The sequence below is a fragment of the Loxodonta africana genome, chromosome 8 (genome assembly GCF_030014295.1).
Source record: "Loxodonta africana isolate mLoxAfr1 chromosome 8, mLoxAfr1.hap2, whole genome shotgun sequence".
Lineage (NCBI taxonomy): Eukaryota > Metazoa > Chordata > Mammalia > Proboscidea > Elephantidae > Loxodonta > Loxodonta africana.
Window position 1 is genome coordinate 41409213 of NC_087349.1, and position 15712 is coordinate 41424924.

General features: G+C 42.2%; 1 protein-coding gene across 3 annotated transcripts in view; it reads left to right on the forward strand.

Moving 5' to 3' along the window:
- LAMB1 (laminin subunit beta 1) overlaps positions 1-15712 on the forward strand; it is an 83172-nt gene that overhangs the window by 53488 nt on the left and 13972 nt on the right. For all 3 annotated transcript variants that reach the window (XM_003407211.4, XM_023544536.2, XM_064289830.1), the window contains 3 exons: positions 522-618; positions 11757-12126; positions 15067-15251. In XM_003407211.4, the coding sequence (XP_003407259.2) occupies positions 522-618; positions 11757-12126; positions 15067-15251 (652 nt within the window). The remainder of the gene's footprint in view (positions 1-521; positions 619-11756; positions 12127-15066; positions 15252-15712) is intronic.

The window sequence follows — 15712 nt, forward strand, 5'->3', positions numbered from 1 at the left end:
GGCTGGATTTCAGCTCTCACCATCCCCCTTGGCTGGAACTACCTAACTGCAGAGAGGCCCTAGCTGACCCTGCACAGCATGTCAGTGTGTTGCCCTGGCTGCTATGCAGACTCATGTCAGAATGGACAAGGGTATGGTGCCTCTCTTCAAAACCTGGCCACTGAATCAGACTTTCTTCTTAGCTATGCAGCTTGGAAGGAACCAAATAACCAAACACAGCACTATAAAAAGTTTAATTGTGCCTAACATGCACTAATACGCAGTGCTCCCTCAGGCAGGTGAGTCACAGGTAGGCTCAGGTGATCTGTGTGGAAGAGTGAGGAACCCTGTGAGTAACATGGGATGTGCTGTGGACCGTCCCAGTTGCAAAAGAGTAGTCAGGAGAGGAGATGCTGCATGGGGTCCTCAGCACCTAAGATCAAAGGACAATTCCATTTTCCTAGTCAGGAGGTGAAGGTAAACAGCTCAGTCCCCCTTCTGCCCTGGAGCCTGCTTGACCGAGCTCTGTTCTCTGGCCACAGTTCACGGGGCAGTGCCAGTGCATGCCTGGCTTTGGAGGCCGCACCTGCAGCGAGTGCCAGGAGCTCTTCTGGGGAGACCCCAACGTGGAGTGCCGAGGTGAGGCCATGGCGTGCCAGGTGGTGATGCTCTCAGCTGCCCAGAACTTGGTCAGAGGGCATGGGAACAGATGTGTACAAGGGAACAAGTGTGGCGAGAGCTTTTTGTAAACTCTAAAGTGAGGTGCAAATTAATTTTCTATAAGAGCTCTATGTTTAATTACGAAAGAAAGTCATGCTCGTTGTAAAAAAAAAAAAAAAAAGGCACATCTAGCCTTATAAAAGCATAAGTAATAGAAAGTGGATACGCTTACCCTCGGGGTAACACTTGTCTCTGCACAGACACACACACCACAAATGCACAATTTTTTTTTAAGTGCTTTTAACCAAAATGGGCTCATATTAATCATATAGTTCTGCAAATTGATTTCTTCCCCCCGAACAGTATTTTGTGGCCAGCTTCCTTGCCAGCACATGCAGAGCTAAACAGTAGATTCCCTAAGATCATTTGGTTCCCTGCATCAAGCACACCTTGCTGATGGGGAACGCTCTTAGTGGGTGTGCTCTAGTGCAATGTTCCCGCCAGTGAGAACTGGGGGGTGATGTCGGCCTAGGGTCTTCATGCACCAGGGGAATACATGGTAGGTGCTCCTCCCAGGCTGTGAAATGTGAATAAAACCCAGATTCTCATTTAGGCTTATGATAAAACTAGGACCGTGAGGGAAAACTTGACATTTTCTTAATTAAAAAAAAAACTCATTAAAATCATGTGAATCATAATGATTGCTTAATCTTTATGCTGTTGTAAAATTTTTTGACCTGCCAAATTGCTTTTCAGATCTTAAAATAGAAGGATTTATGGGAAGGATTTAATAGGCTGTTTCTACTCTTTTTTCTATTCTTTCCTTCCTACTTGGGTTTTTGCCCTATGTTTTTAATTTTTAGCAATGGATAAATATTGTCCGTAGTTTATTTGCTCTTTTATACATTTTCTTTGATGCACATAGTCTTAGTTATCTACTGCTGCTATAACAGAAATACCAAAAGTGGATGGTTTCAACACAGTCTAGTAGATGGTCTCTCACAGTCTGGTAGGCCAGAAGTCCAAATTCAGGGCATCAGCTCCAGGGGAAAGCCTTCTGTCTCTGTCATCTCTGGAGGAAGGTCCTTGACATCAATCTTCCCCTGGACTAGGAGCTTCTCAGCACAGGGACCCTAGGTCCAAAGGACACCTCTTCTGGGACTACTTTCTTGGTGGTATGAGGTCCCCGGTCCCTCTGCTTGCCTCTCTCTTTTATATCTCAAAAGAGATTGATTGGCTTAAGACACAACCTAATCTTGTAGATTGAGTCCTGCTAATCCCAATTCTGTAACATCATAGAGGTAGGATTTACAGAACATAGGAAAATCACATCAGATGATAAAATGGCAGACAATCAATCACACAATACTGGGAATCATGGCCTAGTCAAGTTTACACATATTTTTGGGGGACACAGTTCAATCCATGACACACATCTGAAATTATAGGTCACTATATTTTTTTTCTTTTTTTATATAGAGTCACTGTGAGTCGGAATCAACTTGACGGCAGTGCATTTGGTTTTTTGGCTCTTGGACTCTTAAGAGGCCCAGGTGCAACAGTGGTTAAGCATTTGGCTCCTAACCAAAAGGTTGGAACTTTGAATCCACCAGCCACTCCTTGGAAACCCTATGGGGCAGTTCTCCTCATTCCTATAGGGTCACTATGAGTCGGAATTGACTCGATGGCAGTGGGTTATTAGACTCTTAAGGAGCCCTAGTGGCACAGTGGTTAAGCACCTGGCTGCTAACCAAAAGTCAGCAGTTTGAACCCACCAGCCACTCCACAGGAGAGAGATGTGGCAACGTGCTTCTGTAAAAATTTACAACCTTGGAAACCCTATGGGGCAATTCTCCTGTGTCCTATAGGGTCACTATGTCAGAATTGACTCAACGGCAATGGGTTATTGGACTCTAAATAAAGTATGATTTTTGGGCGGGGGGAGGGGGGAATATACTCTTGTGGTGAGAAATCATACAGCTCTTCAAGTTAGCAAGTCGTTCAGTATCCCCTATAAAAAGATCAAAAGCTTAGATACTAAGTTACTTTAGTGCCTAAACCCATCTCTTCTTTAGCTGCAGGAAAATGTCAAACAATAGACAAGACCAGAACACATTGCATATGATTTCTTTTTCAAATTGAGGCTTAACCAGAGGGGTTTGTACCCACATTTTAGATTAGATTATGGCTTATTTCGTGGAGAGGGATGTTGTGTGCTGTGTCAATAAACAAGTTCTTTGTCATTCATCATCCTCCAGTCCAGATGTTGGTCCTTAATGGGTTGACTCGCTCGATACTCAGCAACCACTTCTATTGGAAAGGGATGTGACATCCAATGGACCAGTTGCTCCAAGATGTCTCTTGAAAGTAAAGCCCTTCTTGAGATCTGGTTTCACCAGAATTTTAAGTACTTTTCTGTTAAATTCTTCAATCTTGTAATGCCCCAAGGGCTTGATTTTTCTCAAGATAATGGTTCTGTCATCTTATTCCATGACATGTGGAATAAGCATGTGTCATTGGTAAAGCTGTTTTGGCTGCCAAAGCTCTCTGACCTTTTGACCCATTTTAGCTTTTTAGCATGAAAAGCCTGCTACCCAGAATGGACTCAATCAGAGAATTGTTCATTTAGTACTTAGAACTTTAACCCTTACCCTTTCATCTTTTCTTTAAACTGACAATCAGGAAAAACAAAGGAGCAATGCAAAACGAAAACTGAATACCCTGCAAAGAAACACTGATTTGCAGAGGGAGATTGGATAGAAACACAACACGTGTGAATACTTCTTCCTTCCTGCTCCTCCCTTTGGTATTGCATTTCTTTATTTAGGGTAATCATAGTTCTAGTTAATGAAGAAACTCTGAAGATCATTGGACTTTATGGGTTCCACATGGTGCTCGCTGGATCCCCGTGGCTCGAGGTCTGTGGGTCCATGAAGAGCTCCCCTAGTAAAGAACGTAGGTTCTGGAGCCAGGCTGGCTGGTTCAGATCAAGCAATACTTACATATTAGAATAAAACTAAGTCTTTCCACCCAGCATACCCCTCCTCCCTTCTCTGTTTGATATGAATCTTTCTAGTCCTTTTTCTGGGCATTTACATACATATATTGTACACAAACATATAGTTTTTAAAAATATACACATTCAAGATTTGCTTTTTTTTTTCTTATTCTCTTTCAGATCATTCCATATTCATGACTCTAATATTATAATTTGCATATTTACAACCATTCAGCCCCCTCCCATAAAATAAAAAGTTAGCTTCAAGCCCTTTGGAGGTATGATAAGCCTCTCTCTAAGAAAGAACTAAAAATACCCCTAGAGCAATTGTCAAGTTCTAGATCTTAGGGGTTCCATTATTCGCTTGCTTTCCTACTAAATTCTGTCATCTCTCCACCTCCATCTGTAGGCTTTTTTTATGGGAATCAGAAAGCTCCTTTCTCCAAAGTGTTAAAATCTAGGGTAAGGGTAGCTGGCCTATTGCTAACTTGGCCAATTCAGAGGTATGAAATGTTGATGCATCTTTTGGAGTGTTAAGCTCTATACCGTCTCTCCTTTGTGCCTGCACTGGCTGGGCTGGGAGCATTTGGAAATGGGGGAATAGGAAAAGCATTTTGAATCACCCCAATGAAGGTTGCTGTAAGCCCTCAGTGGCCAGGAACCAAGGACACTGCATGTCCAAAATGTCCTGTGGCAGTCTGTGGAGGAAGCTCACCTACAAAGCACCCAGAGAGAATTTAGATTGACTTAACAATGGGGGGTTCATCTTTGTGCATACAGATGGCCAGGAGCAGGATCTGTACTGTCTGGTGAGGGCAAGGGCAAGAATGCAGAAACAAGACTTCAGGAGTACATTCTTATACAGGAATGTAGTCACAAATGGAAATGCAGTGATGAGAACTCGAAGGGACTGGGTCTAGAGATCAGGGGGGATAAGAAGAGGCGTCATTCCAAATTAGATGGAACTATGAGAAAAGAAAGGAGCCCTGGAGGGGCAATGGTTAAGCGCTTGGCTGCTAATCCAAAGGTCAGCAATTCAAACCCACCAGCGGCTCCTGGTGAGAAAAGACCTGGCAATCAGCTCCCATAAAGATTACAGCCTAGGAAACCCTATGGGGCACTTCTACTCTGTCATATAGGGTTGCTGTGAGTCAGAATCAACTTGATGGCACACTACACAACACACTGAGAAAAGAATGTGAACTCTTCTCGAATTGTGTAATTAATTGCCAAACATTTCTTCAGTTTCAAATCTTTTTTTCAGTTGAATTGGTTTGTTAGAGGGCACAAATTTAGACTTTCTGGTGCCACCTACTTAACAATATCCTTATAGAAAGACATAAGTCATAGCTAAGTATTCTCCTTATGGAAAAAAAATGTAGTTATATAAAAGACAAATGAGTTGAGCCTCAAACTTACAATTGGTTGAATGTTCCTATTGTCCACCCGGGTTAGGGCTCTTGGCCGATCATGCCAAGTTTGAACAAGCCCACCACTGTGCTGGGATGGGGAGAGGATATCGTCCACCCACCACCGAACATGCTGGAGAAAACCTCAGCGTGCAGCTCTGCATTGTGCCCTTCAGGAGTCACAGGGTGGGCATGAGGAATCTTTCTGTTGATTCATAGATAGCAAAGAGAGGGTAAAGTTTTCATGTGGGGCCTCGGGCTCTTAGAAAAAGCTAGTCTGTCTAAACCCTGGCAGATTGGAAATGTGGGGCATAGGCGACAGGCTGGCGGGTCCTCATGACAGCTGGTATCTGCAGAGGAAATTACTTTCCTGACTAAGGGACTATAGGACATGTAGAGGCAAGGCTATAGGAGGTGACCTCAGGAAACAGACATAGCTGGAGAGTCATGGGGGATTTGGTTTCAAAAGTCAGTTAAGACCAAATTATGAAAAGCCTTGAATGCCAGGCCATTGAGGGTAGACTTTATTGGATGAGCAGAGACGAGCTGGAGGAGAGAGTAAAGGATATAAAGTAAATAGAAAAGCTGTTTGTATCTGATAAATAGGTACCTAAGCTACTAAGGAGCTTTGGTGGCACAGTGGTTAAAGCACTTGGCTGCTAACCATAAGGTCCGTAGTTCAAAACCACCAGCTGCTGTGGGGAGAAAGATGGGGCAGTCTGTTTCCATAAAAATTACAGCCTTGGAAACCCTGTGGGACAGTTCTACTCTGTCTTATAGGCTACTGTTTCCCATTCTGGCATTGACTTGCTAGTGTTTTCTTTTGGGCCTCAATATCTGTAAGGTTGAGTGCAATAGTCATCTTTTACTTATCTCTCAGGGACTGTATTTTAAATAATGAGAACACTTAGTAAAAATAGAGGAAACCTGCTGACCTCAGAGAGTATACTTACAGATAAAAGTAGAATCCTTATGGCTCATTGCAATGATAACTGTCGTATTTTGAAAATGTGATTGTTCACCTTCATGATTTATTCATCTTAAAGACAGGCAACAACTGAATGCTACGTGCACTCTTACACTCTTCTTTTCAAGAGACAGCCTTTGACCCTCTGCCAGATAATCCCATTTCCTGAAGCAGCACTGTGCTGCCAGTCCACCTGAATTCCCTTCTCCTTCTCTTAAGAGAAAAACCGCTGGACCTTGTCAGCCTGCACAGTTTATGATTTTTAGATCTCGATGCGTGAGAGAGGTGATTGGAGAATCTCCTTCATAAGTTTAGTGTCTGTGAAGTTTTAACTTGTTAGTTGCAAACCATGCTTTCTGCTTCAGCCATGTGAGTGTGGGAGTTTCACAGGAAATACTGTTAGGGAGGTCTTTTCACCAGGTTGTAAATGCGGCCCTTCAGTGCTCCCCTTCCAGGTGACGCCCATCAGAGAAGCAGTTGTTGAAATCTAAAGGCAGGGAAGGAAGCACACGTCCACAGGGGTTTTAGCAGTTTCCCAGCTTCACTTTGAAGTAAAAACCTGATGCATTTTAGGGGGGTCATTTGGTGTCCTTCTAAAGAAAGTTCAGGATCGACTTTTTCAATGATGAAACAACAGTCTGTGAAATCTATTTTCATTTGGAGAGAAGGCCTGTTGGTCAGTGCAGCTGAGCTGGTCGTTGTCTTCTAGAGAGAGCTGAACCTCTGCCTGCCCTTTGGAATGCTGGCCTGGCCTAAACCCCCAGCGCCGGATGAGGAGGAAAGCTTTAATGCAAGCGCTTCTCTTTTAAATGCTACAGTGTCAGGCTAGTATTTTCCCCTCAAAGATGTCCATGACAGAATGAGAGCAAGACATGCCTGTAACAATGAAATAAATTATTTATTATAGAAAATAAAAATAAATTCATCATATGCACACATCTCTCTTGCCTCAAGCACGAATCTAGTCAAAGCTTGTTTAGGACTGAACTAAAGCGTACCTTTGCATTGCCTGTGGGAAGAAATAATTTTCTAAGCAAACTAAAAGCATGTACACCATCTGCCTTGGTTTTTCCAAGCTTAAGGGAGATGGAGTAAAGTAGGCACAGGCTTGCTGTGCCTGGGCCCCCTTCTGTAGGGCCACCCACCTCTGACTAAGTGGCTGGGTGCCTGGGGGGCAGGAGCAGACAAAGCCATCTAGCTTCCTGCACATGGCATCACTTTTTCCTCTGTTTAACAGAAGATTTTACGTTTGCGCATCAGCCTACATTACTGAACTCCCAAAGCCCCAACTCCCTGTTCCAGCTCCACCTTTTAAATAGTGAAAAGAAAAGGGGAAAAAATTAACATACATAAAGAAAACTGGAACAGCTAGAAAAATAACACAGTATTCTTCAAAATGGGGTCTGCTGACTCTCAACATCAGCATCACCTGGGAACTTACTAGAAATGCTAATTCTTAGGCCTCACCCCAGACCCACTAAATCAGAATCTGGGAGTAGGGGTAGGGGTGGCAGCCTGTGTTTTCAGAAACGCTCCAGGTGATTCTGGTGCATGTCCAAGCTTGGGAGACCCTAACATAGATGACCCAGGCAACTTTTAGCTTTCTGGAAAATGACTGAATTTTACCAAATGATACGGAAATCTCTTTCCAAAATTTAAATAACAAATCCCTTAGGTCCACCATTATCTACATTTTTCTCGTCGTGTTCTTAGAAATTGATGTAGGTTTTCCCAAGCCTTTCCCGTTCTGTCTGTGCGGTTGCATAAGAGATTACACTTAAAAAAAAAATCCCATGGTCAATTGAGTTTGCTGTACAACTGGGTAAAAACAAACTGAAACAAGTTCTTTTCCTGCATAATACCTGAGTTTTAATATGCTGATGTATGTTTTGAATCTTTAAGAGAAGGGTATAGAACACAGCTGCATTTCCAAAACTTAGCTATTTTCAAGGAGCTTCTCCTAGAACTAATTTTCTGTGGAACACAAAGTGATCCACAGCTCACATGATTCAGTATGAGAACACCCAAGAACACAGGATAAAGGAAACATGCCTATAGTGCCTAGCAAGAAAAACAATCTTTAAAAATAAAAATAAAAGGTTGATTTTTGAAAACTCAAGGCATCAAGGGAATACTGTGCGTTTTAAAATCCTGAAGGTAGAGGACTAGAATATTCCAAACTTTAAATATTTGAAGAATTGTGATGTTGTAGGCAAATATACAAAGATGAATGTAAGGCCATGACAACTTGGTTTTGTTTCTTTTTTTCCTTTACCTAATAGAAATGTGAGCAAGCAACATTCTCGGCAGGAGACCACCAGACAATTTGCAGAGACATAGAAAGTGATGAAATGATAATAACGAAAACTAGCATTCATTGAGTGCTTATTATGGGCCAGACACTCTTCTAAGCACTTCATAGTTAAGATATTTCATCTTCACAGTAATCTTAGAAGACTGATGTAATCACAACCCTTTTTACTGATGCAGAAACCATGACTCAACTTTCTAACAGCCCAGGGTCACATAGCTGGGGTGTGGGAAAGCCAGGATTCAAAACCAGTCAGCCTGAGTCCCCATCTTGCCACTGGAGAACTTGGAATGTAGTTGGTGAACAGAGGCAATGAAAAGATAAACTAACACAGCAAGGCAGAATGTGGTAGGCCAGTTGAATGGCACAGGCTACAAATACATCTCTGTGGGTTAGAAGGAAAGGAAGTATGAGCAGCAAGCAGGGCCATCAAGGAGACTAGTTTTGGAAGAGGTTCCTTTAGAAAGTCTTCCAGGGATAGATTGTAGCTGCTGACCCAAGAAGGTTTTATAAAGATATCAGAGAGCGAGTCTGTCATGCTTTACTGCAATTGACATTGCACAGTTCTTTTTTAAGGGTATGTGAAATTGACAAAACAACACCTAACAACAACAACAAGAGTACCTGCGTGCCCGTCCTCAAAATGAGTTCAGGCCTCATTCAGCTAAGACTGTAGAACTCCAGTTAACAAGTTAACCCTGTGCTAGGTGCTGAGCATGGAAAACTGGTTTAAAATGTGTCACAGCCTAGTTAGGGAAATAAGATACAGTTGGCCCTCTGTATCTGTGAGTTCCGAACCTACAGATTCAACCAACCACGGATAGAAAATATTCAGGGGAAAAAAAAAATGTTCCAAAAAGCAAAGCTTGACTTTGCCTTGTGCCACGCAATGTGCTGAATTCACACCAATCGGGTGGTGTGTAGAGTCCCCTGCTGTAGCCCCCCACCATTTCACAGACCCTCAGCCTCTCTCCAGTGCTCCTTGTTTGAGCATTGTTCGCCTTGCATCTCGTTCATTTGCTACTTGTGTGTGCCCTTTGTTTCTGTGAAAAAATGGCTCCTAAAAATCAACTAAGGGTTCAGAGCAATCTCTCAAAGGCTAAGTGTGATGGGGTTGAGGAGAGTGAGAGGAAGGAGTTGAGGGCTAGTAAAGGAAGGCTGGGTAGCCTTGTAAAGTGCTGTAGACTGGGCAACTTAAAGATCACGGGCAAATCGTTCCCAGAGGAGCTCAAGAAACAGAAGAGAAAGGCAACCTTCCAGAGCACTTCTTCAGTTGTGATGAAACAACTATTTACATAGCGTCTACCTCGCAGTAGGTAGTATAAGTGATCTTGAGATGATGTCACCCTTTCAGGACCACTTAGTTTTTGTACCTCTGGGGTTCACTGGGAAGCTTCTGTTCCATTGACAGTAGGTGCTGTTGGCAGGCAGGGCCCTGTGTAACCGTTTGAAACTGTAAAAACAGGCAAACCCTGCAAATCACTCTTCTACAGGGTATTATATGAGGTGGTGCTGATCACTGAATTTTCGGTAGGAAAAAGATGAATTTTGAAAATTTTTATTTGGTACACATATGTAGCTCTGGACTCTGGGGGTAGAATTTGTGGAACGAGACATAAAACAAAAACCATATTACTTACGAAAAATTTAGACATACTCAGTAATTCAGCATGCCCTCCATTACTGAAAACACATAGTATAACCCAAAATAATACTACTAATAAAACACATAGTATAGTATGAACAAAAAATTAAAAGGAAAAAATAATTGGGTCAGGAAAGGGTTAAAGTATACTGGAGGATGTGTGTAGGTTATATGCAAATACTACGCCATATTCTATAAAGGACTTAAGCATCCCCAGATTTTTGTATCCAAGGGGAGTCCTGGAATCACTGTAATTATGTTTGGTTTTTCATTTATTTATCCCCACCTTTTCTGAGAAGGAAACCCTGGTGACATAGTGGTTGAGAGCTACAGCTGCCAACCAAAAGGTTGGCAGTTCGAATCCAGCAAGCACTTCACTCTATGAGGCAGTTCTACTCTGTCCTATAGGGTCGCTATGAGTCGGAATTGACTCAATGGCAGTGGGTTGGTTTGTTTTTTTCCCAGAAAGGACTTAAGGCTGTAGATAAAATATGTCTATACAGGTTTACAGGTTTTTGTTTTTCACATACTTGTACAAATACTGTGAAATGTCAAGTGTTGATACAAAAATATCAAGCATTGATATAAAAGATTTGGAAACCTGGTGGCGCTGTGATTAAGTTCTGGGCTGCTAACCCATTGGTTGGGGGTTCAAACCCACCAGCCGCTCCATGGGAGAAAGATGTGGCACTCTGCTTATATAAAGATTTATAGCCTTGGAACTCCTATGGGGCAGTTCTACGCTGTCCTATAGGGTCACTATGTGTTGGAATTGACTCAATGGCAATGGGTCGTGTTATGGGTAAGCCAGAGTTCAGTGGCACAGCCATTGTGGTAAGTAACATCAGCCACAGCCATTAGCCAAGAAAACTGATTTAACTCTGTGCCATTTAGCTCTGCATAGGTTGCCAGCCCAATGGGGCCAGTGAGAGTTGGAGACCGAATGTCTCCCAAGGTCCATCTATCACTTCTGACATTTTATGAGCCTGTTGTTTTGTATTGCTGAGGGTGGTTATCACAAAGACAGGGACTCACAAATTAGATTCTACTTAGCTAAAGGCCAGTAAAGCACCAGATACTTAGAATTCCTTTAATGTTTTTCTGGTTCAGTTTTCTTTCTGTCAAATTAGTGTATTTCACCAAGTATTCACCCTTCTGTTTGTGGCTCAGATGGGGTCAGGTAGCTAGGAGCTGCTTATCAGTGTTGTACCTTGTCCCAGGTGCCCCGTGTCTTCAGAACGTACACCTGAATTGTCTCTGCTGCTGTACCCTGCAGGGAAGTCAAATTCAGAGGGAGGTGGAGGAGGGAGGCAGAGACAGAACAGAGGTCAAGAGCATAGCCCACGAAGTTGCAAAGTGATGAATTAGAATCCTGGCTCTGCTGTTTCCTTGCTCTAAGACTTAGGCCAGGTCATGCAATTCCTCTCAACCTCAGTTTCTACATCTATAAAATAGTGGTAATTATAGCACCTATCCCATATGGTTACTGTGAGGGTTAAATGAGATGGTGCATGTAAAGAATTACTACAATGCCTGGCGCACAGTAAGTGGTCAATAAGTGTTAATCTTTTTTTTTTAATATTATTTTTACTATTAGTGTTACAAAGTGGTTAGCAAGGGTTGTGTGTGAGCTGTAGGAAGCTGCTGCAGCCTTTCCATAAGCCTTTGGTAAATTGTTGATGGCTGATACCTTCACATTGTGACAGTGACTGAGGGTTCTAAATGCCAATCTTGTCATTAAAGTTTGTGATCTAGCAGGTCAGCTGGCATTGCCGTTTCTCTTCTAGCCTGTGACTGTGACTCCAGGGGCATTGAGACGCCACAGTGTGACCAGTCCACTGGCCAGTGTATCTGCGTTGAAGGCGTTGAGGGTCCACGCTGTGACAAGTGTACTCGAGGGTACTCAGGGGTCTTCCCCGACTGCACGCCCTGCCACCAGTGCTTTGCTCTTTGGGATGTGATCATCACTGAGTTGACCAACAGGACCCACAGATTCCTGGAAAAAGCCAAGGCCTTGAAGATCAGTGGTGTGATTGGGCCTTACAGGGAGACTGTGGACTCAGTGGAGAAGAAAGTCAATGAGATAAAGGACATCCTGGCCGAGAGCCCAGCAGCAGAGCCACTGAAAAACATTGGGAATCTCTTTGAGGAGGCAGAGTAAGTAGTTAATGAGCCAGAATAACAATTCACAATATTTTTGCAACTTCGTGAATAAATAGCAAAGAGTTCCTGGCATGGTGCTGACTAACTGTCCTTCCATCAGGAGGCATGGTTAGTCCTGTGAGTGAAAACAGATTCTGGGCCATTCATTTTCCAGCAGTCTTTACTCTGGGTATTTGGGTGAGTGAACATTTGCACATCATTGGGGACCGGAATTCTTCAGCCTGCAGTATTGAATGTAACCATGTTATAGTCAGCGGTCTCCTTGAAACTAATGCTCTGAGGCAGTAGAGTGGGAAGAACACTGGATCTGGAGTCAGAAGAGCCATAATTGAGTCTTAGCTCTGCTCCTTGCTAGGCTTATGAATTTGGATAACTCAATTCCCGAGCCTCTCTTTTTCTCTCCTGTGAGTGTGTGTGTGTATTTGGGAGAGGGTAATAATAATTGCCCTTACCTTACAGAGTATCAAAAGGATTGATGTATGAAATGATCCTGTAGTTTCAAAAACATTATAAATTGCTGTTATTACAAGTTTTGCTGCTACTGGGGAAAATCCGTTACCACAGATAGGACTCCTTATTTCCAAGTTCCTTAAGCTGCTCAGCCATTGGTCCACTAGACTAGTGCATCATTCATCTAATTATTGCAAGTTCGCTGTAATGAAAAATCCCCTTCCTAGCTCTTGTTTAAGAAATTACCTCTCAGACTGGATAGTGTTTGTTTTGCCAGTGAAAGCAGAGAGAATTGAGCTGAGTGATGCTGAACTTCTCAGGGATAATTTTTCCACCCTTTCTCCTATCCTCATCCATTCTAATTACCCTTGCCAAAAAAGGACCCTAAAAACCAACACAGTAAGATCTAGGAGCTGAAGGAAAAACCAGAAAAGGTATGAAGCATTTGTGATTCTCCAAATGCTATTTTTTCTTTATAGATTTGCCATAGAGCCATGAGTGATGACACTTTTTCATAGCTTAATCCTGTACATCGAGAAAGTGATTTTACATTATGACAGAAGACAGTAATATTTCTTTGTGTGATGGGACTTTAATCAGCATCTCTAAGAAGACAGACAGGAGTCCCTGGGTGGTACAAATGGTTAAGCACTTGACTACTAACTGAAAGGTTGGCGGTTTGAACCCACCTAGTCCTGGTGGCACAGTGGTTAAGAGCTATGGCTGCTAACTAAAAGGTCGGCAGTTCGAGTCCACCAGCTGCTCCTTGGAAACCCTATGGGGCAGTTCTACTCTGTCCTGTAGGGTCACTATGAGTCGGAATCAACTCCATGGCAATGGGTTAGGTTTTTTTTTTTTTTTTTTTTGAGGCACCTTGTAAGAAAGGCCTAGTGATCTGCCCCCAAAAGGTCACAGCCTTGAAAACCCTATGGAGCACAGTTATATGCTGCAAAACATGGGGTAGCCATGAGCTGGATTCAACTCGATGGCAACTCGTTTGTTTGTTTGTTTTTTGGTTTTAAGAAGCCAGACAGACCTTTCATCTCAATATTATGTCAGCCTCCTAATGTTCTGCGATCACAAGTTCAGAAGGCAGTAGTCTGTGTGTAATACCACTAAGGAAACAATTCTTGGCCTGCTTGCCATACATCTCTGGGGGAAGCAGAAAATCTGGTGTCCTTTGAGAGCCTGCCAGAGAGAGATTCCATTCATGAAATAGCTCTGTGTTGCCTCAGTATACATTTAGATAGATAGCTTTTAATCATCTCAGGAAAACTGGTTTCATTGATCTTTTTTCAACCCAGTGCCCTAGGATGATGCATGTTTTAGGGTCCCCAGTGGCCTTACTTTAAAATGCGCAATATTAGATTTGATTTTTTTTTAATTGTAACATTTTATGAGACCTGAAAAGAAACGAAAGCCTTGTGTGAATCAGCAGATTAACAAAAGCAAAAAGAAACTGTGTATTATAACATCCTCAGGAAAAAAATCACTGGGTTTTGAAAAGGTAATTTAATCTACCAAATCAGATGATCTCTTTAAGTCTTTCTTTGAGTTGAGTCATGGCATTATCGCCTTGAAAATCATGTTTCTAGTGGCTCCCAACCCTTCAGCATCTCCAGATTTCCCAGGTTTTTATACTGACCAGTATATCTTTGAAAAGACACATCAGTTAGATGATCTAGTAATACGAGCTTTAAGGTCTCAAATATTACTTTCTTCATGATTTTATATATATGTAAAAGCATCTTTTACTGTGCATATAGTAACATACAATATACTATGCACAGTAATATACAAACAGGTACCTAAAATATGGCTTTAGAGATAGATGAGATACAGAACAAAACAGGTGGGTTTAGCTTTCAAGTAAATATTATGAAAGCTAAACATTTATATTTCATTCTCACTAGATACTACCTTCTTTCTTATGAAAAAAGGGCTGTTTGTTGGTAGAAGGAGGTTCCTTTGATGGAACCTTGCTTGAAGGGGAGTGTATGAAAAGGTGACTTTGCTGAAACCCCCACTGTCTACCTCGTGGGCTGAAGGGCTTCCTCTCTACATGTTCCATCTTGAAGGAGATCCCTGAGGCTCAGAGAAGAACATATTTCGTGGGTTGTGGGATTATGTGGGCTTGAAGCTGTTTACATATGAAGCTGCAGCTCCACACTCTGACCTGTGCACATGTTACAACAGAGATTTGGAATCCCTCAGATGGCCTGTTCTCTACAGCACAGCTGAGTGGTACTCTGTGTTTTTCTTCAAAATCTTTGAAGAAAGAAAAATTGTTAGATTTAATATAATGTCTCTTTGATAAGGAAAATAAAACCCATACTTAGAAAGAAATGAATTCTTACCAATTACTGAATTTATTTGAAATTACACAGAACAATGGATACAGTATTAGTAGAAAACGTAAAAATGACACTTTAAAATTCCTATTTGGTTTATTTTACATGGGTAAACTTACTGTTCTCTTTACAGGAAGTTAACCAAGGATGTTGCAGAAAAGATGGCTCAAGTAGAAGCAAAATTATCTGACACGGCGTCACGGAGCAACAGCACAGCTGAAGAACTAGATACTCTGCAGACAGAAGCAGAAAGGCTAGACAACACAGTGAAAGAACTTGCTGAGCAACTGGAATTTATCAAAAACTCAGATGTTCAGGGTGAGCGTTTTTGGTGCAAATATTCACACGTGGACAATGGATTTAACCATCTGTCTAAACATTTAACACAGCACTATTAGAAAAAAATTAAGTGCTTTGTAATAGTTTCTAAACTTTTGCTCAGTGAGTCTCTGGCACAAATGAGGATTAAAGTCCCCATTTTACAAATGTGGGAGCTAGGGCCTAGAGTGACTAAGTGGCATAGCACAGGTACCACAGCGTGAGTGGCAACTAGTTGCATTAGAATGGCATCTGCTTTCTGATTATTCCAGAGAGTGGGTCAGCCCCTCCCCTAGGCTTTTGTTGAAAAGGGGCCCTCTTGAATACTTAAGAATTTAAGTGGATAATTCTGTAAATCCTTTTATGTTGGAATGTTGCTTGGTCAGGGAATAATATCGTAAATCCTTCATTTACTGATGTCATAGGCCATATACGGGACCCTCCCTCAAAAAACAAAAGCA